The sequence below is a fragment of the Toxorhynchites rutilus genome, chromosome 2, assembly GCF_029784135.1.
Source record: "Toxorhynchites rutilus septentrionalis strain SRP chromosome 2, ASM2978413v1, whole genome shotgun sequence".
Lineage (NCBI taxonomy): Eukaryota > Metazoa > Arthropoda > Insecta > Diptera > Culicidae > Toxorhynchites > Toxorhynchites rutilus.
Genome location: NC_073745.1, coordinates 2006829 through 2031070, shown reverse-complemented (window position 1 = coordinate 2031070; position 24242 = coordinate 2006829). Strand labels below are relative to the sequence as shown.

The 24242-nt window shown below is 39.2% G+C and overlaps 1 protein-coding gene across 2 annotated transcripts in view; it reads left to right on the top strand.

Annotated features, from left to right (window-relative positions):
* Positions 1 to 24242, top strand: part of LOC129771931 (ecdysone-inducible protein E75) — a 222003-nt gene that overhangs the window by 102913 nt on the left and 94848 nt on the right. Inside the window, exon 1 of one of the 2 annotated variants that reach the window (XM_055776079.1) lies at positions 13698 to 14804. The exons of the other annotated variant lie outside the window; for it this stretch is intronic. Coding sequence (XP_055632054.1) covers positions 14219 to 14804 — 586 coding nt within the window. The 5' untranslated portion in view covers positions 13698 to 14218. Of the gene's footprint in view, positions 1 to 13697; positions 14805 to 24242 lie in introns of those variants that run through there. 2 annotated transcript variants of the gene reach the window in all.

The window sequence follows — 24242 nt, the reverse complement described above, 5'->3', positions numbered from 1 at the left end:
CACTTTTCCTCCTATACCATGTCCAGACATGGCTGCTTGGGTTGGTTTGTTGATGTGTTGTGATGCGAACCGCTGTGGTGTACGGTTTGAATGAGAATGATCGTTACGGCAGCGGAGCGGGGATTTTTAAGCTGACTGGCTGGCTCGAGAATTACGGATGTGTGAGACTGCGACCAATGTTTCGTTCATTTTTTTCTTTTTCCTTTCCAATCGTGCTTCATTCTATTTCGCTGCTGCTCTGGTTGCCCGTTTTGGTCGGTACGATTTGAGGAGCACAAAATGGACCAATCAAAAATGGGCACATAGTGCATTTTGACAATGCTTGATATTTCACAATTATTCAATTATTTATCTCAAGAAAAATGAAATGTTATTCGTTATGATAGATGCGTAGATATATTTCCTATCAATTGATGCAAAAACCTTTGCGATCTATTGAGAAATGCTCGAGTTATAAGCGTTCCAAATCTTGCATTTTTTCCTACTTGTTCAGTGCCTAGATTTCCATTTCACCCCCTATATCTTCCGGTTAGACGTAGTCCTACGTCAAAATAAAAAATATGCTCTCCGCTGACAGCACTGCTTTCCCTTTAAAGCACTTCACTTTTCCTTATCTCATCCGCCCGCCGCCCGTGCCTTCCTTCCCCTCTTGCTGCTGCCTGTGCAGTGGAAAACAATTCGATCCACTGTCTGCGCGATCTAACAATAATATTCGTCTACGGCTGTGTCTGTGTGCGGGAATGGAATTTATTTGGCTCGAGTGTTCGCTGTCGCTATTATTAATATTATCGTTATTATTAATCTACGCTGTGTGTTGTGTTGTGTTGGTAAAGTGAAGTATGAACGCGATTATTGTTGAGCTCTCCTCTGCAGCGCGCGGTCGGTCGATGGGTTAATGTACCACAGTTTATTTACTTTTGCTGCGCTTTTCTTCTCCTCTGTTCTTTCTTTCGTTCGCTCTTTCTCCCTTTGTCAATCTGGTTCGGCGTTTTCACGTCGGCTTTTCGTTCATGAACCATTTCCCTGCCAACATATTTACATGCGGGCAATGTGTTGGGCGGATGGAATCTCCCCGCACCGCACCACCCCCTTCGAACACGAGAATCTCGACCCCGGCATGAGTTTGGAAATAGTAAGTGAAACAAGTCATGTGAACGCTGATGCCACAGCGCGCATGTTTCCCTTTCTCTCTCGCCTTCTCTTTCACGCATCCGATTGTTTTCTTGCTGTTTTCATTTTGAAAAACAGATTTTTGCATCGTTTCGTTTGGAGTGCGTGTACCAAAATATAAGTGCACCAAGATCTCCAAGACAACCACAATAACAACAACAATTGTACGCGCGGATGGGAAACGCAAAGGAAGGATTGCTGCCGCTGCTGCTGTTGAGTACTGAGCATTGGCCGAAGACTACGACGACGACGACGACGACGACGACGATGACGATGAGGACGTGGTGTGCATACAGAAAAGTCAATGTCTCCTGAGACCGATCTGCGTACGTTCACATTTTGAGAAATTGTGCTCCGGATTAAGGGTTGATGACACTTGGAGCAGCGGCGGTCCGCATAGCATAGCACGAGAGTAAGAGGTTTCCAATGAACTCTGGAAATGAAAGCAGCGCAAAAAAAAATCAGCAATTGCGGTGCGCTTTGGCGAATTTGATGGGAGTAAATGATTAGCTGGGTTTCTTTCCCATGAGAGGTTGGTTGGGACCAATAATTATGAAGCCGAAATCATTATAATGTACATTCGCGATATCGAAGGTACCAAAGTTTTGAGTTGAGGTGCAGCAAAGGTTTCTTTCAACAATAACAAATTATACTAGAAACATATTTAATAATTAGTAATAATTTCAAATCATTGCGATTATTGCTCACGACAGAAGCCCCCACTTCTTGAATGGCACTAACGTTCCCAGTGGAACTTTCGTCGTCTCAACATAGGTATTACTTGTGCCACTGTGTCACCAAGGTCTCCGATTTATTTTTACTGTATTCAACCAAATCCTGTATATATATATTTTTTTTTATATAAATCGTTTATTTTTACAGGCTCAGTTACATTAGTTTAAAGGAGCCGAATTCTTAAGTATATGTTTTAAAACTATACATAAATAATTTTCCTAACACTATGGTTAGTAAGGTGGAAAACCGATTACTCGCGGTTTACTCGAGTTTAGAGGGTGACATCTTTCAGGAAAGGGATGGGATATAAGGGAATTGTTACAATGTTGATGATCACACTCGATTCTTAAATCTATTCGTATATCTATTGTATATTTACATTTCAACTTATTTTACTGTTTATACCAAGGGGGCCAATCGCTCGCAATGGATGAAAAGGAGGGTATAAGGACATAGGTACAATCACACACGAAGATCGATAGCTTTAAGGAACACAGTGAAACAATTGATGTAACCATGTCAAGATTAATGCTCAAAGACTATCTGAATAGCATAAGATATCGTTAAATTTCACTGTAATATTTGGGCAGCATATTTAGTCTACGCTTGTTTGACGAAATAAATAAAAAAAAAATGATTCTGTAACTTGTTAAAATCGTCTTTTAAACTAAACGAATAAATTATCCAGCCAGCTCTCTTTAGATTTTTAGTTTTAAGTAAGTAGTTTTAAGTAGTATTAAGAATGTATCGGTCTACAATTTAGATTGACGACAATAAAATAAAATAATAAATAAAAAAAAATAGTTCATAGTTATACTACCAAACAAGCAGGAGACCAATTTGCCCCCACTACCCCTACTCAAAAACATATTCTCGTTTCGAGCGTATATTATTGAGTGATCCCTGCTTTGAGCGCCAATGATCTTTATTTTGAAGCCTAGTGACTCAAGACCCAACGTATGCCACTTCCGGTTCCTTATTCAATTTTTTTTTTTTATCAAACTTCAATTTTCTTGCCACAATTTTAGTTCTCTTATCAAATCAACTTTTTTTCCGCAAATTTATGCCGTGCTTATATTGACAACTGAAAAATTGACGATGAAGGTCTGTTTACAAGGAACGAAACACTATCAAAAGGTTCCAGTTCTGACAACTGGAAATGCTGCCAAAAATTCTACGTAGTCTACATCCGGCTACTAATGAGTTATGTTTTGGATGAAATAAAGGGTGTGTCACATCAAATTGCATCACGGAAAAAACGCTGTAGAAATTTATTTTTAGGAATTATATCTTCAGCTTTCGCTTATAATCAGATAAGAGTGTATAGATCACGTTGGCCATGCCTCACTGTCAATTTTTCGTAAATTTGGAAAAATGTCGTCGAACGAAAAAGAGCGTCGTGAATTAATCCTGCGCACTCATTTCGAGAATCCGGAGTTGTCACATCGGGACATCGGTAAGATGCTGGGAATCGTCCAATCCACGGTCAGCAGAGTACTAAAACGATACTTCGAGAACCTAACCATCGACCGGAAGGTGAAGAACGGCAAAAATGGATGCTCCGTCAGTGAAAAAGATCACAAGCGCGTAGTTAAGCAGTTTAGACGTGATCCGAGAAGTTCGGTCCGGGATGTCGCCAATAAGCTGAATTTGTCAAGTTCATTCGTCCAGCGGACCAAGCAGCGGGAGGGCCTGCGTACATACAAGGTTCAGAAGGCTCCTAACCGCGACGAAAGGCAAAACATGGTGGGGAAGACGCGAGCCCGGAAGCTGTACACCGAAATGCTGACGAAGCCGCATTGCCTGGTAATGGACGACGAAACCTACGTCAAAGCGGACTTTCGTCAGCTGCCGAGTCTATTGTTCTTCTCCGCAGAGGACAAATTCAGCGTTCCGGAGGAGATTCGCAAGCAGAAACTATCCAAGTTTGCCAAAAAGTACATGGTGTGGCAAGCGATCTGCTCTTGCGGAAAGCGGAGCGCCCCCTTCGTGATGACCGGCACGGTAAACGGGCAGGTTTACCTTAAGGAGTGCCTACAGAAGCGCTTACTACCACTATTGAAGCAGCACGAGGACCCGACCATCTTCTGGCCGGATCTCGCTTCGTGCCACTATTCAAAGGACGTGTTGGAGTGGTACGAAGCCAACGGGGTCACCTTCGTGCCAAAGGAAATGAACCCGCCCAACGCACCGGAGCTTCGCCCAATAGAGAAATATTGGGCGATTATGAAGCAGGCCTTCCGGAAGAACCCAAAAGTTGTCAAATCGGAGGCGGACTTCAAGAGAAAATGGATTTCTGTTCAAAAAAAACTACAACCTGACGTTGTACAGAACCTTATGGACGGGGTAAAGAGGAAGGTGCGAGCATACGGGCTTGGGCTCGAAGTATGAATAAAAAGAAAATGCCAAAAGTTGTTTAATAGTTTTTATTTTACTGTCTAAAATTCTCAAAAGGATCAGTCTACTGGGCGAATTTCTACAGCGTTTTTTCCGTGATGCAATTTGATGTGACACACCCTTTAATGTAAGGGAACCGCGGGTAATACGGACAGTGGAGGTAATATGGACAGGTGGTTGATTTGTATAGTTACATTTTGAATTTCAGATTTCTGTTAATGAGAACACCTTCTACATGTTATTCTATGATATTTAAGCCACCCCATGGCAATGAACACTGATCAAAAGTGGAAAAAAATGGGAAACAAAAACCGAAAATCATACATGATTCCGCGTGTGGATGTAATTTTAGCTGCTTCGATATTAAGCATTTTGAGTGGTTTGATATCAAAATTCAATTCGCTGATGGTTATATTTCGGTTTGTGAGTTAACAGAGAAGCGATATTAGGTATGTAAATTAAAATATTGAAATAATTGTACTGGTGGGGTAAAACGGTCAGTTGCCAGTGGGAGTGAGATGGACTGTGAAAAGTCTGTTTAATGTGTTCCTAAGGAATGCTCTGCGTCTTTAAATGGAACCAAAAGAAAAATATTTGAGGGTCTGTTCGTTTATACTGCTGAAAAGCACGATATCACTTTTAGGTAGATTATTTCGATTTTTTCATAATTTTACAGACATTCGTAATGAGTTCAGACCTTGGTTGGGTAAAATAATTCCTCTCGCGATCGATAAACCTCTACGCTTCATATATTACAAACCTGTTCATATTTCCCCACTATATGTCCATATTGATATAGCAGCAAGCCTTGGGAATAAGGTGACGTATGTTTCAAATCATCACGAATAAAAACGTATTTTCCGTTCCTTTTTTTTCTGTGATTTTCAGTTATATTCAAGACTATTTTTGACGGTATTTCGAAAGAAGCCGGGACGATATACTGAGAAGAAAGGAATTTTCTTGAAGTCGGAATTATTTTTCAAGTGTTTTTTTGGAGTGTGAAGTTGCCATTGGACCCGCTTCAAGGATTTTAGAAGTTCTCTATCATTCATCTAGATACATTTAAGATAAGTTTTCGTTTTATTTTTCTTTCACGCATACGTATACATATACATATACATACACATATTTCATTTTATTATTTTTTTTTTAATTTTATCATTTAATATTTACGTGTTCTAAAGAATCTTCTCTCTCATTTTTACGACTCTTTCGACTCTTTTTCTTTTAAAATGGAGGGTAATGAACCCTCCGATGCTGAAATGAGGGTCTTAGACCCTCCTCCAGATGATTTTACGGTTTCTTCAGGAAAAAAACAAAAACAATCGCAGTCAAACTCTTCGTCTGTACCAAATAGTGACTCTGTTCCTCACTCTTCGACACAATCTCTGCCTAATTCTGCTCAACTTCCACGTATTAGACAATACCAGAACGCCCCGGCATCATCGAAAAACCGTTGGGTGGTATTTTTCCGTCCGAAAGGGAAACCTCTAAGAGTATCTCAAATTTGCAAAGACCTGACGTCTAACTACTCAGGTGTCTTAGAAATGACGAAAGTCAATAAAGATAAACATCGTGTTGTGCTCTCAAATTACAAAGACGCTAACGCGATAGTGAAAAACTCCTTGTTCACTAATGAATATAGAGTTTATATTCCGGCTCACATTGTTGAAATCGATGGTGTAGTTACGGAAAAATCTCTTCAACTTCAAGATTTTGTAAAAGCTAAGGGTATCTTTCACAATGCAAATATTCCACATATTTAAGTTTTGGAGGTGAGATCTCTGAGCTCTTTGATATCTGAGGATACAGAAAAAAAGTATTATCCATCTGGCTCTTTTAGAATTTCCTTCGAAGGCACAGCACTTCCAAATTATGTGCTTATCGACAAACTTCGTCTTCCAGTTCGGTTATATACCCCTAAAATAATGACTTGCTTAAATTGCAATCAGTTAGGTCACACTAAAACCTACTGTTGTAATAAAATGAAATGCTCAAAATGTGGTGACGACCATGACGAAGTCACTTGTAACAAAGATGCTGATAAATGTATTTTTTGTGGAGATGTTCCTCATACAATTAAGGATTGTCCGAAATACAAATTACGTTCGATGAAACTCAAGCAATCACTTAAGGATCGTTCTAATCGATCCTTCGCTGATATGCTCAAGGCAGCTTCACCTCAGGTACCCGAGGCTTCAGAAAATCCTTTCTCTGTTTTATCAGAGGATGATGATTAGGATTCTCAATTTGATCCAGTAATCACAGGAAGAGTCAGGAAGAGGAAAATTGCTTCTTCCTCTAAGCCATCTAAAAAAAGAGGATCTCTAACAAGCCAGAATCTTCAAATTATTCTGCTCCACCCAAGAATAACCCTCCTGATTGGAGATCTTCAAATTATGACGTTCATTTCCCTGAATTGTCAAGCCATTCTCAATTTACTTCTCAATCGGTTCCTGAATCCTCATCTTTTTCAGGAGGTATATCCTTTTCATCAATTGTTCAATGGATTCTTGATTTTTTCGGTATATCAGATTCAATGAAAGGTTTAATTTTTGCTTGGCTTCCTTCTATCAGCCAGATAGCTAAACAAATGACTTCAAAATGGCCCCTCCTCTCGATCATTAATTTCGATGTCTAATTTATTGGATGAGCCACGAAAATCCTCTATTTTGCAGTGGAATTGTAGAAGTATTCTTCCTAAACTTGATTCTTTCAAGCAAATGCTCCATTTTTTGAATTGTGATGCGTTTGCTCTTTCTGAGACATGGCTTCGTTCGGACAATGTGTTAAACATCCATGATTTCAATATTATTCGTTTAGACCGTGATGATTTCTATGGAGGAGTTCTCATAGGTATTAGAAAATGCTACCCATTTTACAGGATTCCCCTGCCTTTAGTCACAGGAATTGAAATTCTTGCGTGTCAGGCTCGTATCAGGGGTAAAGATTTATGCATTGCTTCTATTTATATTCCTCCAAGAACTATGCATAATTATAGAAATCTTGTGAATATTGTTGAACTTTTACCGCAACCTAATCTTATTTTGGGAGATTTCAACTCTCATGGAATTGGATGGGGTGAGTCTTTTGATGATCGAAGGACCAATTTGATTTATGATCTTTGTGAGGACTTCAACATGGCAATTTTGAATACAGGTGATGTAACAAGAATTGCTCCATCTTCAGGCCGCTCTAGTTGCTTAGATTTGTCCCTGTGTTCTTCCTCTTTTTCTTTAGATTGTTATGTTATTGGAATGTCATCCAAGATCCACATGGAAGTGATCATTTGCCAATCACTATTTCCATTTCAAATAATTCAAAATCGTCTGAAACAACAAATATTCAGCATGATTTATCTAGAAACATTGATTGGAAGAGATTTTCTTCAATTATTTCAGAATCGGTGGCATTAGTTCATGAGTTACCCCCGCTGGAAGAATATAATTTTCTAACTGGTTTAATTCTTGACAGTGCTATTGATGCTCAGACGAAGCGCTTTCCTGGTAATTCGTTTCGTAGACGTCCTCCTAATCTATGGTGGGACCAAGAATGTACAAATCTCTATAAATATAAATCGAATGCGTTCAAGGATTGGCGAAAATTGGGCACCCTTGAACGTTATGATAACTACATTTATCTGGAGCGTAAATTCAAAAGCTTCATTAAAGCTAAAAAGAGAGGCTATTGGCGTCATTTTGTAAATGGGCTTTCACGAGAGACTTCCTTGAGCACTCTTTGGAGAGTTGCCAGACAAATGAGAAATTCATCTCATTCAAATGAAGAAGTTGGATATTCAGAAAGGTGGATTTTTGACTTTGCCAAGAAGATATGTCCAGACTCTGCCCCCGCACCTTCTCCCTTCTTAGAGACATCTGATGAGGTTGAGCCTCCGTTCAGTATGACTGATTTTTCTCTTGCTCTTCTTTCTTGCAACAACACGGCTCCAGGGTCAGATAGGATCAAATTTAATTTGTTGAAAAATCTACCTGATAATGCGAAGAGACGTTTGTTGAAACTGTTCAATGCTTTCCTTGAGCAGAATATTGTTCCGCATGAGTGGCGACAAATTAAAGTTATAGCTATTCTGAAACCTGGTAAACCTGCGTCTGATTATAATTCTTATAGACCAATTGCAATGCTATCTTGCATTCGCAAATTACTAGAAAAAATGATTCTCCATCGTTTAGACAGCTGGGTTGAATCTAATAATCTTCTCTCGCCTTCGCAGTTCGGGTTTCGTAGAGGCAAAGGAACCAATGATTGTCTTGCGCTTCTTTCATCAGAGGTTGACTTTGCCTTGTGTAGTAAGCAACAAATGGCATCAGTGTTCCTAGATATCAAAGGTGCGTTTGATTCTGTTTCCATTGAAGTTCTTTTTAAAAAACTTCGTCGAAATGGGTTTTCCCAGAAATTAAATAGTTTTCTGTTTATGGGTCTTCCTCAAGGCTCATGTCTTAGTCCAGTTCTTTACAACTTCTATGTAAATGATATTGATGTTTGTTTATCGGGAAATTGTACTTTGAGACAGTTTGCAGATGATTGTGTAGTATCGGTAATGGGCAAAGACAGCACCGATCTTCATAATCCTTTGCAAGATTCTCTTAACAATTTGGTTGATTGGGCCTGTAGATTGAGTATTGAATTTTCTACTGAGAAGACAGCGATGGTTGTATTCTCAAGAAAACATAATACTGCACAAATACAGCTTAAACTTTTGGATAGACCTATTCGTCGCTCGATGTCATTCAAGTATTTAGGTGTTGTGTTTGACTCCAAAGGAACATGGGGTAAACACATAGGCTACTTGAAACAAAAATGTCAGAAAAGAATAAATTTTCTTCGATCCATAACAGGAACTTGGTGGGGAGCTCATCCTGAGGATTTGATTAGGTTGTATAAAACAACCATTTTATCTGTTATGGAGTATGGTAGTTTTTGCTTCAGGTCCGCTGCCTGTTCGCATATTTTGCATCTGGAAAGGATTCAATATCGCTGTTTGCGTATTGCTCTAGGATGTATGCAGTCAACACATACAATGAGCCTAGAAATTCTAGCTGGCATACTTCCTCTTTCCGTACGTTTTTTCGAGTTATCATTCCGTTTTTTAATACGGTGTGAAAGACTTAATCCGAAGGTGATAGCAAACTTTGAAAAAATGTTGAGCTCAGGCTTTCGATCTAGGCGAATGTCTCTATATCATGAATTTATGACTTTGGAAAGTCCATCTACTTTATCTGGTTTCCAGATCATTCCTTCAATTTTGTTCAATTCCTCTATTACTATTGACCTGTCAATGAAGGATTATGTGCATAATATTTCAGATGATCTCCGCCATTTAGTTATACCTGCGATATTCCTGTCAAGGTATAAACATATTGACCCAACCAAATCTTTTTTTACTGATGGATCTAGTCTTAATGGATCCACAGGCTTTGGTATATTCAATATCAACTTCTTCACTTTCCGTAGGCTTAGTTTACCCTGTTCGGTGTTTGTTGCAGAATTGGCTGCAATATACATGGCCTTACTCCATATTCAGACCTTGGCCCCAGATCACTTTTTCATTTTTTCTGATAGTCTCAGCTCTTTAGAGGTACTCCGTTCAGTGAGAACTAGATATGCGTCGTATTTCTCATCTGAAATCCATCAACTTTTAAGTGCTCTGATAACTAGTTCATTTAATATCACTTTTGTATGGATTCCGTCTCATTGTTAGATATCAGGAAATGAGAAAGCAGACTTTCTTGCTAAGAAGGGCGCTATAGAAGGAGACTTATTCTATAGGCCTATTACTTTCGATGAATATCTTCATTTTCCTCGTGAACGGGCACTTGTATCTTGGCAGTCAAGTTGGAATAGTAGTGATAAAGGCCGATGGCTATATTCTATCATTCCTAGGGTTTCTCTCAAACCATAGTTTAAAGGATATAATTTTTCTCGTGATTTTATACGGGTAGTGTTCAGACTCATGTCTAACCATTATTCTTCGAATGCACATCTTTTTCGAATTAACATCAGTGATAGTAACCTATGCGTGTGTGGTATAGGATATCAGGATATTGATCATATTGTGTGGTTTTGTTCTGAGTTTCAAAATGACAGGTTATCTTTAATAGAAAATTTTCGCAATAAGGGAATGCCACTTAATTTTCCGATTCGCGACGTTCTGGCTACTCGTAATATTGATGCTATTTCTTTAATTTATGATTTTCTCAAATCCATACACTTTCAAATATGAATATATATGTTTAGTTTTCCTTTATTGTTTTGATTTTTATTATTAGCGTTTCCTTTTCTCTATTGCAACTTTCTTCTTTAGAATTCGAAAAGTGAGCAGATTTTCATCCCTTCCTCAGTCCCAAGGAGATAGCAAGTTCCTAGGAGATGGACATCTCTGTAACAAGAAGCCTATAATATTATGTTATTGTGAATTTTGTCATTATCCATATTGTAACATTTTGCGAAAAGATAATAGGGTTTTTATGCCTTTTTGAGAAAGAACATTGGAATTGTTCTACTCAAATAGGCTTTTCCCTATTCATTAACTCGGCTCATTGTTACTTAATGTTGCTGAGCCATTTGAAAATAAATTTAGTACAAAAAAAAAATGTCCATATTATCCGCATCGAAAAAAGTGTTGTACTTTTCGGTCTGTTTTAATTTCAGTAAAAACATTGGAAAACCCTTTTTTGTAAAATATTTGACCAATTAGATAGAGAAACAGTATATTGAACTGCAAGAAACTGCATCAAAGTTTTGGGAAACATGAGTTTCCAAAGATATAATTGAAGTTCTTCTTAAGGTGAAGGTGGAAGCTAGCCATTGTAGTAGTATAGGTAAACCCACGTGTAAAAATGGGGTAATAGTGTTTGTGAGAGAAGAGCAAAGCACATGTAAATAGATCAATTCACTTATCAGACTGTGTGGCGCTTCAATGAGATACATGCAGCAGGCGCAGTAGGCGAAGAATATCTGTATTGTCAAGCAAAATATCGTGTCGTCATTATTTGCACTCAACGTGGAATTCATATGGAAGAAACAAAACAATGTTGAAAGTACTCACGGTTGCATGATAATTTGAGCCTAAATTCACATGAAATCATTCAACTGTTTGTTTTTAACAGATGACAATTGTATCGTGGCTTATTTCGATTATTTATGTGGTAAAAAGGTCCAGAGAGCAGTCGTTTTCTTAGTTCTCGAAAGCAGTAACATTTTCGGTGAAATTTTGATTAACTGGCGATCATTCTCTCACATCATACACACCGACACTGAGAACCTCCGAAACATCAACTTCATAACGTTAATATAAAGAAGCTTCGTTTGTTTGTATGAACGTGGGGGAGTAAACATGGCACATGGAAATATCACTTTTATCCGTCTTTTTCGACGTAATTTCACAAATATTCACTGCACGCTATCACAATAGCCTCATATTCAGCGAGAACTCTAATAAAATATACGTTTTTAATTGATAAATTACGCCCTGAAAATAGCATTTTCACATGGATGCGGTGGGCAATCAAAGATAAACACCGCGTCTGACGTCACTATTTGAGAAATAGTTATGGCAGCGCATGCTATGTCGCTCGAAACTCTACCATCTTCATTACCTTTTTTCCAGTACATTGGTGGCGCTTCATTGACACGAGTCTTTGAATACATTTGAAAAAAAATAACAATTCAACACTGAAGTTAAATGTATGAACGATATGTTCCGATGAACGATTGCAAACATAAATATATATGGAAGGTGCATTTGAATATGAAGTAAAATTCTGATTATACGCGAGCGTAACATGAGCAAATTTATAACACATGCGAATTGGGACTCTTTTGATATTGACAAGTTCTTCCGCATAGTAACTCGATGCTGATAATTCCTCAATATTTTCCTTCGTTGGTCGTATTGTTTTCACATATTCACGTTGGAGAACCTTAACCCTTCTCTTCGTTGGCTGAGACATTTTGATTGAATGTAATACTTTTCCGTTTATTGTTTTTGAAAGCATAGGCAGCCGTGGCAGTGTTCCGAGCTCTGCAATACAATTTTCTTACCCAATGTTAAAGTTGCTAAAACTTACATTATAGACCCATTAAACGTAAAAATAATGATTGTATTGATATCAACACTATTTTATTCTATTGATTTTCATGACATGAAAGGCTATGACTCAGGAATAACATTTTATTGAGTGGTTTTGATAGCTGTTTCGATGATGTTGTCTGGCATCAGTGTCAAAAAAATAACGATGCTTTCACCAACACAAACAAAACCATTGCCGAAGATTGAAAAATGAAAATTTAACTTTCAGAGCACTTGCTCGAGTTTTCCGACGTTTTTCACTATACAGTGCGACAGCAGGTGAAAATTTAATATCTTGTGAGTAATCGATTAGAGTTTGGTTGATATTACTTCATGGGAAGTGTGCGAAAACGATCATTTTCTTCACACTGTTTCGCAAAATTATTGATTTTCGGGCGAGGGGTGAGGGAGGGAGATGAAAGAAATGAGCGCCATTGTGGCAGCCATTTGTGGCTAGCTTCCACCTTCACCTTAACATGTCCGTTTTATCCCCACCTTCCCTACTTCTCTCAATGTAGTAAAAAACCTAAAATCTGCTAATCCGTCAAACCGTCATTCCTTGTAATGAGCTCATTCACATAGCCATTGATGGCCACATGTCTTTGAACCTACATCGTAGCCGGATTACAAACATACAAATCCATTGCCTTTTATGCAACCGAAAAAACAAGTTCTCCTCCGTGTCTTGGAATTCTGCTGCTGCGGCACTCTGTCATCTGTCAAACGTCTCATCCAAGATTTCATAACGAGTCTTGCGAATGTAACATTTATGCAAACTTTGCGTAGTTTGTGTGTACCCGTGTGTGTGTGTGTGTGTGTGTGTGTGTGTGTGTGTATGTGCGAAAGAAAAAGTTTTCCCCATGCGACTTGTTGCTAAAAGGGGAAGAATTCAGAACCCAACGTCAACAACGTCATCGATGGCGGCCAGTGGAACGCGCGATCATTTCCTCACTCCCAATTGCGCTCTGCGTTCTGAGCGCCGCGAGCCGCAACTGTGAGAGCCACGGAGACAGAACGCGTGATGAATCTCTCGCTCTCCGCCTCGGCGTCGAGCGATATCGTGCAATAGTTTTCCTTTCCGGGAGCATGGGAGAACCGTTTTCTCGCTCTCGGTGCTCACCTTCTCGGATGTTTATTTACACTCTTTCCGTCCATTCAATATCCCCCACCACATGACCTTCAATTTCTGATGTGCGGTGTGTGATGTTGATGTTTTACGCTGCCGCTTAGACGTAGGCTCGACCAGTACAAATTTTCCTTTCATTGGTCTTGGGCTGAAAAAACGCCAGCACCAGTTAGTATCTCAGCGCGCGTGCTGCTTCTCTTGTGCTTGGTGCTTTTTTATTTGGGTTTGCGATTCACATTCGCGCTGCTTGCTGCTGCTACTCGTCATCATCGTCGTCGTCGTCGTCGTCGCGATTCCAAGCCGCGGTAGGTCCGCGTTACGTTGCGTCGTGTGATTTTATTCGAAGATATCGCTCGACAATCGGCGGTCGATGTTTTTTGGTTGTCACGACGACGGGTTCCTTCCGATGGCGGCGCGCTTCGAACTCGAGCCTACGAAGCCTTCGACGCCCCGACGAGCAGTGCGATTTGTTGTTTAAGTTTGGCCCGGATTTGTGAGAAAATAATTGGAAAAATTGGAAATTGTGTATATGTGGATTAGTCGTTACCCAGCGGAAGCAGGTATTTTGAGGATTTGGAAAACAAAAAGGGAGAATATATTGTTTTTGTGTTTGTCAAAGAAGCAGTTGGAATTAATGGAAAGTGAAAAATACTGGTGATATGAGTTTGTGAGGAGAGAAAAGTTAAATTTACGGAGGAAATATGTTATCAGACGTATCGTATCAAAACTCGGTGATCAAGGAGAATACGATGAGTGTGGTACAGGTGCAAAAGTGTTCCCAATCGCAGACACCGGTGATCAGTTACCGCTCGGCAACGGGGGAACCGTGTATCCCGAACAGTACCACGGTGGGCCGAATCGAGGAGGTTCGACCGCCGAAGGAGTTTACAGTAGTGCAATCAACCTATACCAACCATCCTAAGATTATCAACAGCATGAAAAATATCGTGCTGGAGAATACTCCGCAGCACAAGCAAATGCTCGGAACTGTGGGAGATTATTTCCCTCAGCCCCATCAACTTCAGTATCCCAAGGGACCTGTTGTGTACGTCCAGAAGAGCGGTGAGGATAGTGTCCGATATTCGCATCCTACACCTTCTTCGCCAAGCAGCCACCATTTACAGCATCATCAGCCGCAACAACCCACAACCCATCATATGCTCTCAGGAGCATCAGCAGTTCCAACTCATCATCAAGCGGCGGTTCCATCCTCTCCAGTGAAACAACCGCTTATTATGGATAATAGTGTTGCTAGCAGTTCCAAGGGCGAACCAGATCTTAACATAGGTAATGTCTGAACCGATTAGAAAAAGAAATGCTTTCCCTTTCTATTGTCAATCTCTATCTCTCGAGCGCGAGAGTCTGAGTCCCAAATGAAATCTTTTAAAGGGCCAAAACGATGAGATGATCGCGTGGATCTGATCTGATCGAAATTGCTCGAAAAATTTCACCTCGGCCAACAACAGCAACAGCAGCAGCAGCAGCAGCAGCAGCAGAAAACTACTCTGCAGAAGTAGCGGCGGCAAGTCGGTACACGGTCACCAGTGCATTGCCCTTCCATTCATTCGCGAGCAAGCGAGCGCGCTAAGCCAATGCCCTCGTAGCCGTGAGTCGTTGACCTTTCTCTTCCAACTCCATCCATCCACTGCTCGCTCTATGGCAGTGAGCAAACCGGAGACCGGAGACTCACACAGTTTGTTGTATGTTTGCTTATGTATGTCTGCCTGCCTGCTTGCTTGCTTGCTTGCTTGCTGGATGCAATGTTCCCAACAGTGGGCAACCAAACTGAATCGAGAAAAAAAAAGTTCTGCAGCACTTTCAATTATGTTTAGCTTCCCGCACTGCAGCCTCGCCGACACTCACTTCCGGAATGCATCGTTTCATAAAATTGATCACTGCGCTGCTTGATTGCATCAGCCCACAGTCCCTCGCTTAAATTCTTGCGAGAGAATGAACCCTCCCCTCATCAAATACAACATAATTGCGCCCACCTTTCTCTCAACCCCCCCGCCTCCTTTGCCATGGATGCGCTCACACGAGAGGAAGTGAAGCACAGTGTATGGGACGAGATGCCCTTGATTTTCCCTTCCTTATGCGCTGCAGTCGAGACGCACAAATCCAACATTTTCTTCCCCGTGGGAGGCAGTGGGTGAAAGAGGGAGAAAAACGCCCAAATGTCTGCATTTTGCTCTACACCGAGAGGCGGATTGGCCTCGCGCTCAAAGCCATTTCTAGTGATGTCCGATTTTGTAAATTAATCGCTCATCAACTAATCGAATATATTTTAGCTGTTTGGTACTCGATACGATTAATCGCCAAATCGACAAATCGCCACATTGAGGGAAATGATTAGTTAGACTAACGGTACTTATTTCCTATAATTTTTGACCGTTATGATTATTTTTATTCCCAATAAAATAATTATATAAAAATTGAAATTTATGGATGGAAGTTGACTTTTACGTATCAACATGTATTCGTTGTTATAGGATATAACGTTCCTTGCAGTTGATGCAAAATTCTTGAATATTGCGAAATTTATCCAAAAACTGTTATGAATAGTATAGCTATCAGCGCTTTCAAAAGGGATTCCAAAAAAAGGCAACGTTATCTGTTTATTTTTTCAATTTGTTTTTGTCTGGGTTAACTTGATGATAAAAACCGCAGAAAATTATAGAAATGGTTCAACCAAAAAAGGCAAAATAAAATATCTGTTGATTTTATTTAGGGTGGAGAAAATTTTTGATTATTTTATTTCATTGGTGTTCAACTTTTCTCTACTATCCACAAAGGTCAGAAGTGAATTCGAGGCATAGAAGGTACGGTGTCGCTAGCTATCGAATTGTATGGTTGTATGATGCAATTGTAAACCAAACGTGTTTTTTTCCAATCGTACTCTGAGTGCCGTGTTTTTCATGAATTCTATTGGAGTTTATGAAGCATACAAACAAGTTGTGGTAGAGTCGAATTTACTGAAGCGATGTTTTATTTTCCGATACACAATACAGAACCACATAAGAGTATCTTCATTATGATTGGCATGCTCGAGTGCAGTTGTAAATTTTAAAACATTGAATAAAAATTATTTTGTTTGCAATTTTGTTTGCATTGACAGGTTACATAGTCCTGACCCGTATATTAACATTATTAGAAGGACCCCCAATTTCCCAAACAATAAGGAAATTGCTTATGTTAATGATACTAAAAAATATGAACATAACACTGAACCCAAGTGTCGCTCGAGTTGTGTATTTGTTCCTGATTATAAATCAAAATATTGACCTGGCATATGGTAACCTTTCATCGAAAACCTCGAATGACTTCAATGGTCAAGGATAAAGCTCTAGCCAGTGATAAGCAATCGTGTGTGAAATCTTCATATCGGCGCGTTTAATTTCCTTCCACCAAGTAAATTACATTAAACGGTTTGCTTCGGCAGCGAAGTTTAAAATATTCACCAGATCTACAAGTACACTGCAGGTTGCATTTTCTCCCAATAATGGCTCCTGAGAAAACGAGAGAAAAATCATTGTTAGGCACTATTTTCGCTTTAGCTTTAGCAAATTAAACGTCAAGAAAACTCGTTACACTTTTACATAGAATAATAATTTGATACGGAGAATTTGTTTTTCATTCATAATTTTGTTCCTGAAGATGTGTTTCTTTTTCCCGCCGCAGAGGAAGCGTCATTTTATACAGCAAAAAAAAAAAGATGTTTCTTACGTTGCCGACCTTGTGTAATTCAGTCCAATTAGCTCTGCGAAATCTTATACATTTCTTTTATACCTAACATTACAAAAATTGTTTATTATTTGATGAATTTTTATCTACAGAATTTTTCAAAATAAATGGAGTTTGAGAAGTCCACTTCAGCTGATTTTTGTGTGCAGTTCGGGTATCATTATTTATCTTGATTGAATACGTTAGATTTGAATTTTTTTTCAATACTATTGCTCGTCCATTTGCCTTGTAAGGGTAAACTACTTTTTCATTAATCTTCATCATTAATAATTAATCTTCTGTATTGACTTGAGAATTTTTAACTCCACTGAACAATTTTTTACTTGGTTTCAGGGTTAATAATTCTTTTCGAGGGGAAAAAAGAAAATATGCGTTCTTTTGGGGATTATGTTGTCTTTCGTGGTAGGTGTTTGTCGATGATGGTGCAAGAATTTGTTTACTTCATTGCTATCTGTAATTGTGAAAAAGATTGCTCTCGATTAGTTTGTTTAACACAGCCTTTGTGGTTTACACTGCTCTTTCTGCCAGCCCATTGCAGGGTGGTAGGGTGGAATGAGAACATGTCCAATGTTTCGTGATTCACAATATTTACTGAAATGGAAACAGTTGAATGGTGGCCCATTGTTGCTTACTAAAACCGCGGCAAATCCTTATATAGCGAAAATATCGAGCTCTTGCAACATTTTCTGCGTTAGTTTTGGTCATTTTGTGTATTTCAATCCATCTAGAGTATTTTTTTCAATCTGTATTATAGTGATTTTCAGCACTTTTGGCTGGTTCGTCACTTTTACTTCCATTTTTGGAAGAATGTCGGGAGTGAGAATTGAACTCGTGATCTCAGCGTGAGAAGTATGGATGTTACCACTACGCCTGATCGCCTCCCCATCTAGAGTAGGTATCATCTAGTATAAGAAAAGAACGATTGAATTTACGAAAAATATATATGTGAACCCTTTCGAAAGGCTTCTTTGCTACTGGCCAGTTCCCATAAATCCGAGGACATCTGCCACTTTCTGAAATTTGACATTTTTTTATATGAATTAACATATATTTTTCAAAACTCTTCTGGCGGTTTGTTTCATTTTTTGAATTCCCCTATGGATCGAGTGTAATAATCGGAGTGATTTTAAGGTGTTATAACTATTCTGTCTTGAAGCTTCCTGACTCAGAATTAAGTTCATGTCTTTTCGAATAATAATTTTTTGATATTTTTATCTTTAACGTGACTAGGCCAGCCGTTTTGAACTTAATTTGAAACCGTTGATATTGGAGAGTTGTTTGCTGATTCCGAGCTTATAACGTTCGCGTTTGAGTTAACGTTTCTACCATCAACTAGATATTCTAGTCCATGAAAAACCATTCAAACACCTGTAATGCCATAATTGCATCGCAGGTCACTGCGATCGACTTAGACGGGACCAAATGTGTGAAAATATTTGCGCTGCAGATCGCTATTTTACTGTTCATGAAATTAAATTCATTACTCGTGTAAAAATCAATTTTCGCTTCCCAAATGGTGCAAACGAAGTCAGTGCCATCATCACGAAATAACGAATGACAAAGTAAAAGTCAAATTACAAGAAACTTGCAAACCGAGGAGGAATTAGACGCTATATGGGAAATTCAATATTTATTTTTCTCTGAATTTCGATCGATTAATCGACGGAAATTATTCGTTCGCTTCGATTGTCGGTTGCACAGTGCACTATGGTCCAGGAGGTGCATTTAAGTGGAAATTAGCATCTAGAGCTCGACAGTGATTCTCTAGATAAAAACTGTCTTCGACAAAGTTGTTACATATAATAGAGCGCTCATTTTTATGTTATCAAAAATAGGGTGACCAAAATTTACGATGAAATAAAAAATCCAACTTTCTTATCTTTATAGATAGAGGTAAACATAGTTCGACAATATTGTAGCTCTGTTATTTTAAGTAACTTTGTGGAACAATATTTCTTTCTATCTCTTCAAATAACCGATATAGCGCTTTTTCTCTAAGTTGAGTTAGGGTTACCATGAAAAAAACGGTTTTTTTGCTCTAACTTTTATATGTAAAATTCTACATCAAAACTGTCTTCGAATGACTTTTAGAGCTTTCCAATCCACGCATTTTACGATACATAACTTGTATGTATCTTAATTCTACTGAAAGTTATGGATGTTTTTTCCCCGAAAACACGACTTTTTCATTTGCTAGTCGTTCTTTTTGGGGCGAACATAAAAAAAAATTATTGATGGCATTTTCAAGACCACATTTGATTCTACATAAGGTGTAACTTTCAAAAGAGTGTTATTTTTTGTATTTGAGTAAATTAAATTTGAAATTATGAGTTTTTGCATATAAATGAACAAGTTGCAATTTTTAAATGCATATAGTAAGCGTAGACTTTAAAGCAGCATCACTTCAGTTCAGTTTTAAAGCCACTCAACATGGAGATTCAAAGAAGACACATTGTTGATTTCATTTTTCGGTGGACGAAATAAAATTTCTGACTACAGGTAAACTTCGATATAACGTACATTTCACTTTCAAAATTGTACGTTGTATCGAATTGTACGTTATATCGAAGCATAATAAAGTACTCACAAACGTAGTCTATAATACATTATTGTGTTGCTGTTTTAGTAAAGTTAATGAATAACTTCAATCAGAAAACGAAGCCAGCCTTTCTCATGATGTTTCCCTTCGTATTGTTGATTAAAGATTGATTCATTTAGAATCCGGAATTACAAAACCGGCTGTATTTCGGGATTGATTAAAGGTACAAAACTTGTTTCAGCATCACAATACAGATAATTCATTGTTCTATCAGAAAAAATATATTGAAATTTTTTTTCCTTTACACTTTGGAAATGTGTACGTTATATCGAGGTAAAATGTACGTTATATCGAGTGACGTTATATCGAGGGTACGTTGTAACGAGGGTACGTTATATCGAAGTTTCCCTGTATTTTCTTTTTCTACAATAAAATATATTTATTGTATAAAAAGAAAAGCGGAGACCGACAAATTATCAAATGCTTCCTGAATAGAAACCGTATAAAGAACAACTCGGGGCTCGACGTGTTATTTTTTAGTAATGTATTGACATATTTTACTGGCGATGAGTTGATTGATGACATTATTTTACCAAACTTTTGTTGTTCCTATTGTTTTATTTAAATTTATTTTTATAATGTTCCGTATGTACATATTAACCTGTTTTAGTTGTTATAATGGAAATTAAGTTCATAGTAATAATTAAAAATCATACAAATAAAAAACTACAAAATCAAATGCTTAGCATTTTCCGGAATCAGAGGATCGGAATACTCTGGTGTTTGCCTATTACTATGAGATAATACTGGATCGGAAGCTGTTGCGAAGCCCAGTTCTTCAGCAGATTTTTTTTCTGTAATCTCCCGAACACGGTTACACTTCATTCTTTTGGCCCAGCTCAGAGCTTCCTTTCTTACTCAGCTTTCTTTCTTGCCTTCTAGCAGTATTAGAAAAGGTAATTTTTGAGAAAACCAAGACTACTTCGAGCCACGTGGCATTTTGCCGTTCAAATCGGGAGCGTGTACGAGCACATTTCGACCACCGTGTTGAGAACTTTAACTTCTCAAATTTCAGGCACTTTCTGGCACTCAAAACACATATATCTTGGCATTTTTCTCGTAATGATTGTATAACGTCTTCTATATTTCGTCCACCAAAAACAAAAACAAAAATGTGTCTTCTTTGAACCTCCATATGTTGAGTGGCTATAAGACTGAACTGAAGTGATGCTGCTTTAAAGTCTACGCTTACTATATGCATTTAAAAATTGCATCTTGTTCATTTATATGCAAAAACTCATAATTTAAAATTTAATTTACTCAAATACAAAAAATAACACTCTTTTGAAAGTTACACCTTATGTAGAATCAAATGTGCTCTTTAAAATGCCATCAATAATTTTTTATTATGTTTGCCCCAAAAAGAACGACTAGCAAATGAAAAAGTCGTGTTTTCGGGGAAAAAACATCCATAACTTTCAGTAGAATTAAGATACATACAAGTTATGTATCGTAAAATGCGTGGATTGGAAAGCTCTAAAAGTCATTCGAAGACAGTTTTGATGTAGAATTTTACATATAAAAGTTAGAGCAAAAAAACCGTTTTTTTCATGGTAACCCTAACTCAACTTAGAGAAAAAGCGCTATATCGGTTATTTGAAGAGATAGAAAGAAATATTGTTCCACAAAGTTACTTAAAATAACCAGAGCTACAATATTGTCGAACTATGTTTACCTCTATCTATAAAGATAAGAAAGTTGGATTTTTTATTTCATCGTAAATTTTGGTCACCCTATTTTTGATAACATAAAAATGAGCGCTCTATTATATGTAACAACTTTGTCGAAGACAGTTTTTGTCTAGAGAATCACTGTCGAGCTCTAGATGTTAATTTCCACTTAAATGCACCTCCTGGACCATAGTGCAGTGTTTGTTCGATTGTTAATCAATTTTCGTAGAAAGTATTCGTTCAAACGAATTGTCGAATGACTACCAGACATCCCTAGTCATTGCATATTGGGATAAGCAGGCGATTGGCTGCTGCTGCTGCTGCTGGTGCTGCGAATGACCATGTGAGCGAGAGTGAGGTCGTTTGCCGCGTGCAAAGAATGCGTGTAGAAGCAGCAGCAGCAACAGCACTGCAAGAACCGATCATGAACGCCAGTTAACTCTCCTTGCGAGAGAAGGAAGAAGACGACGGGTTCACGGATAGCCAGCCGGAAGAGTCAGAATTTCTCGCGCGAGAATGAGAGCGGGAGTGGTGAGAATGTCACCCATTCGCGCGAGTATGAATGAGTGGGAGAGAGAGAGAGAGAGCGAGAGTCAGTCAGACCGTTGTTTTGTGACATATTGTAAACAGACGATTTCAAGTGCACGCGTTGAACTTGGCACGGGACGTTGACGCTAACGCGTTGTCGCCGTTTAGTGCGCTGATATGTACAGTTTTATTGTTTCCTCCCTCCATCCCTGTCCCGTGTGATGAACATCGACATCGATTCTGCCTTGGCATTCAAAAGACGTTCACCCTTGCCAATGATCTTCCTGATACGCAACACACGATTCGGAACGAAACGAATCAAGGCTGCTCCGAATTATCAGTCGCAGCCGCGCGCAAAATTAACGGTGCTCCTCGAGCGCGCTGATAACCAAAAGTCAATTTGAATACCGAAGCTGGAAGGTTGCGGATTTTATCGGACCCATGTTTTTTTTTTTTTGACTGACTGAAGGTCTCCACCCGAGTCACGGACGACCGTTTTCGGCTATCTCGTTACAGCGGCAACCGAGGAAACAGGAAATACTTATGTTTGATTTGGCCTGATAATGTGAGAATTTTGTCATGATGACTTCGAAACACCGAAAAACATTTCGCACGGAACAGGGTGAAAGTGAAATCGCTTCTCGCAGGCAAAACGGCAGCTTGTGACACGAAAAACGATGAACCCGCAATCATAGTAAGCAACTTTCACAAACAAATCTCAAACATTCAACTTTATTCGTTCAATTCCTCGATTTTCCTTCGATCTTTCAACTTTCAATACTCGCTCACGATGTTTTACACCAAGTTACAATCCGAACGACGCGAGGTTCGATAGACCTAGGGTGCATCTAATCTCTCCCCCTGTCACTCTTGCCTTTCAACTATGCTTCTAGTTTTCCCTGTCTTCACCGCCGCCGCCGCCACCACCACACGAATACCCGTGACACCCACGATTGTGTCTTTAGGTATGGGCAAGGGGATCTCCAAACGCCAGTGAAAATGCTGCAAGTCAATGACCCTCGGAAACATTGTTGGCCGACACTGCTCTCACTCACGTTTTCCTCTGCCGATACAGATGCAGATCTTGGTGGTGACTCATCTTACCCACGAACTTTCCAGAGAAGGGGAAGAGAGTCATTGGCTTCTTGCAGGGTAGAGTAGGGTGGAAAACGTTCCTCCTGATAAGAAAGGGATATGTGCCTTCGTCTTCGAAAAAAAAAATTGGCAACGTTTTGCACGTGTCCATTTCCTCCGAGAGACACCTAGAGAGCCCAGCTTGATCCGGTTTGGGACGATTGAGCGATTGGGCTATCTCTCAGCAGCGCGCAAAAACCATCATTGGCCGGAGGCCATTGTGATGTCAAAGACCTCGGTGTCCGTTGAGTCGCACTTCGGCGGAATACATAAAAAAACGAAAGTCAACATAAACTGCGAGAAGCCCACAGAAGCAGCAGCAGTAACAGCCACACAAAATGGGGGGAGGGTCAGATCTGAAGCCGGTCGGCCGGGTGCTGCCTCTGCTGTTGCGGCTGCGGCGGTTGTGCATATTTCGGAGAGTCGGAACGAAATATAAAAAAAAAAACTTTTACTTTTCACTTTCATTTAGGCTCTGCGTTTTTGTTGTTGTTGTTGTTGTTTTTGCTATGGTCTATTGGAAATTGGAGACGATCGCATTGCCGCAGACAGCGACTGAATGAAAGCGAGCCGAGCGCGCGAAGAAAAGAGCGAGGTGAGAGGAAGAAGAATAAGCGAAGCGAGGGTAATGACACCAATCTTCGGGTTGGTGGTGGGTTTATATTTCGGAGACACCCGGCGGCTGCGATAGCAGTGATGGATGCTATTTGGGCTAGTGGTACCTAGCGAGACGAACATATTTTTATTGGGATACATATTTGTGGGTTTCGCTTTTTTGTGTGTTTATTTTCGTGTACTACTATTATTTTCGGGTAATTATGATGGATGGAAATCATTTTATTTCTCCAATTTGGGTGTCGAAAAACTCTCGGTTTCACAGTTTTCACCACTTGCTACCGAAATGTTGTTGTTTTTTGCTCTTTCTGTAATGTAGTAACAAGGTGGTACACGGCTCTAGTGAAATCGGCTTTCTGCTGAGCGGGGTTCGTTGACCGTTTTGTGAAAAGCAGCAGCAGCTGGGTCATTCATCTCATCAAAAGTGGCAGAGAGACA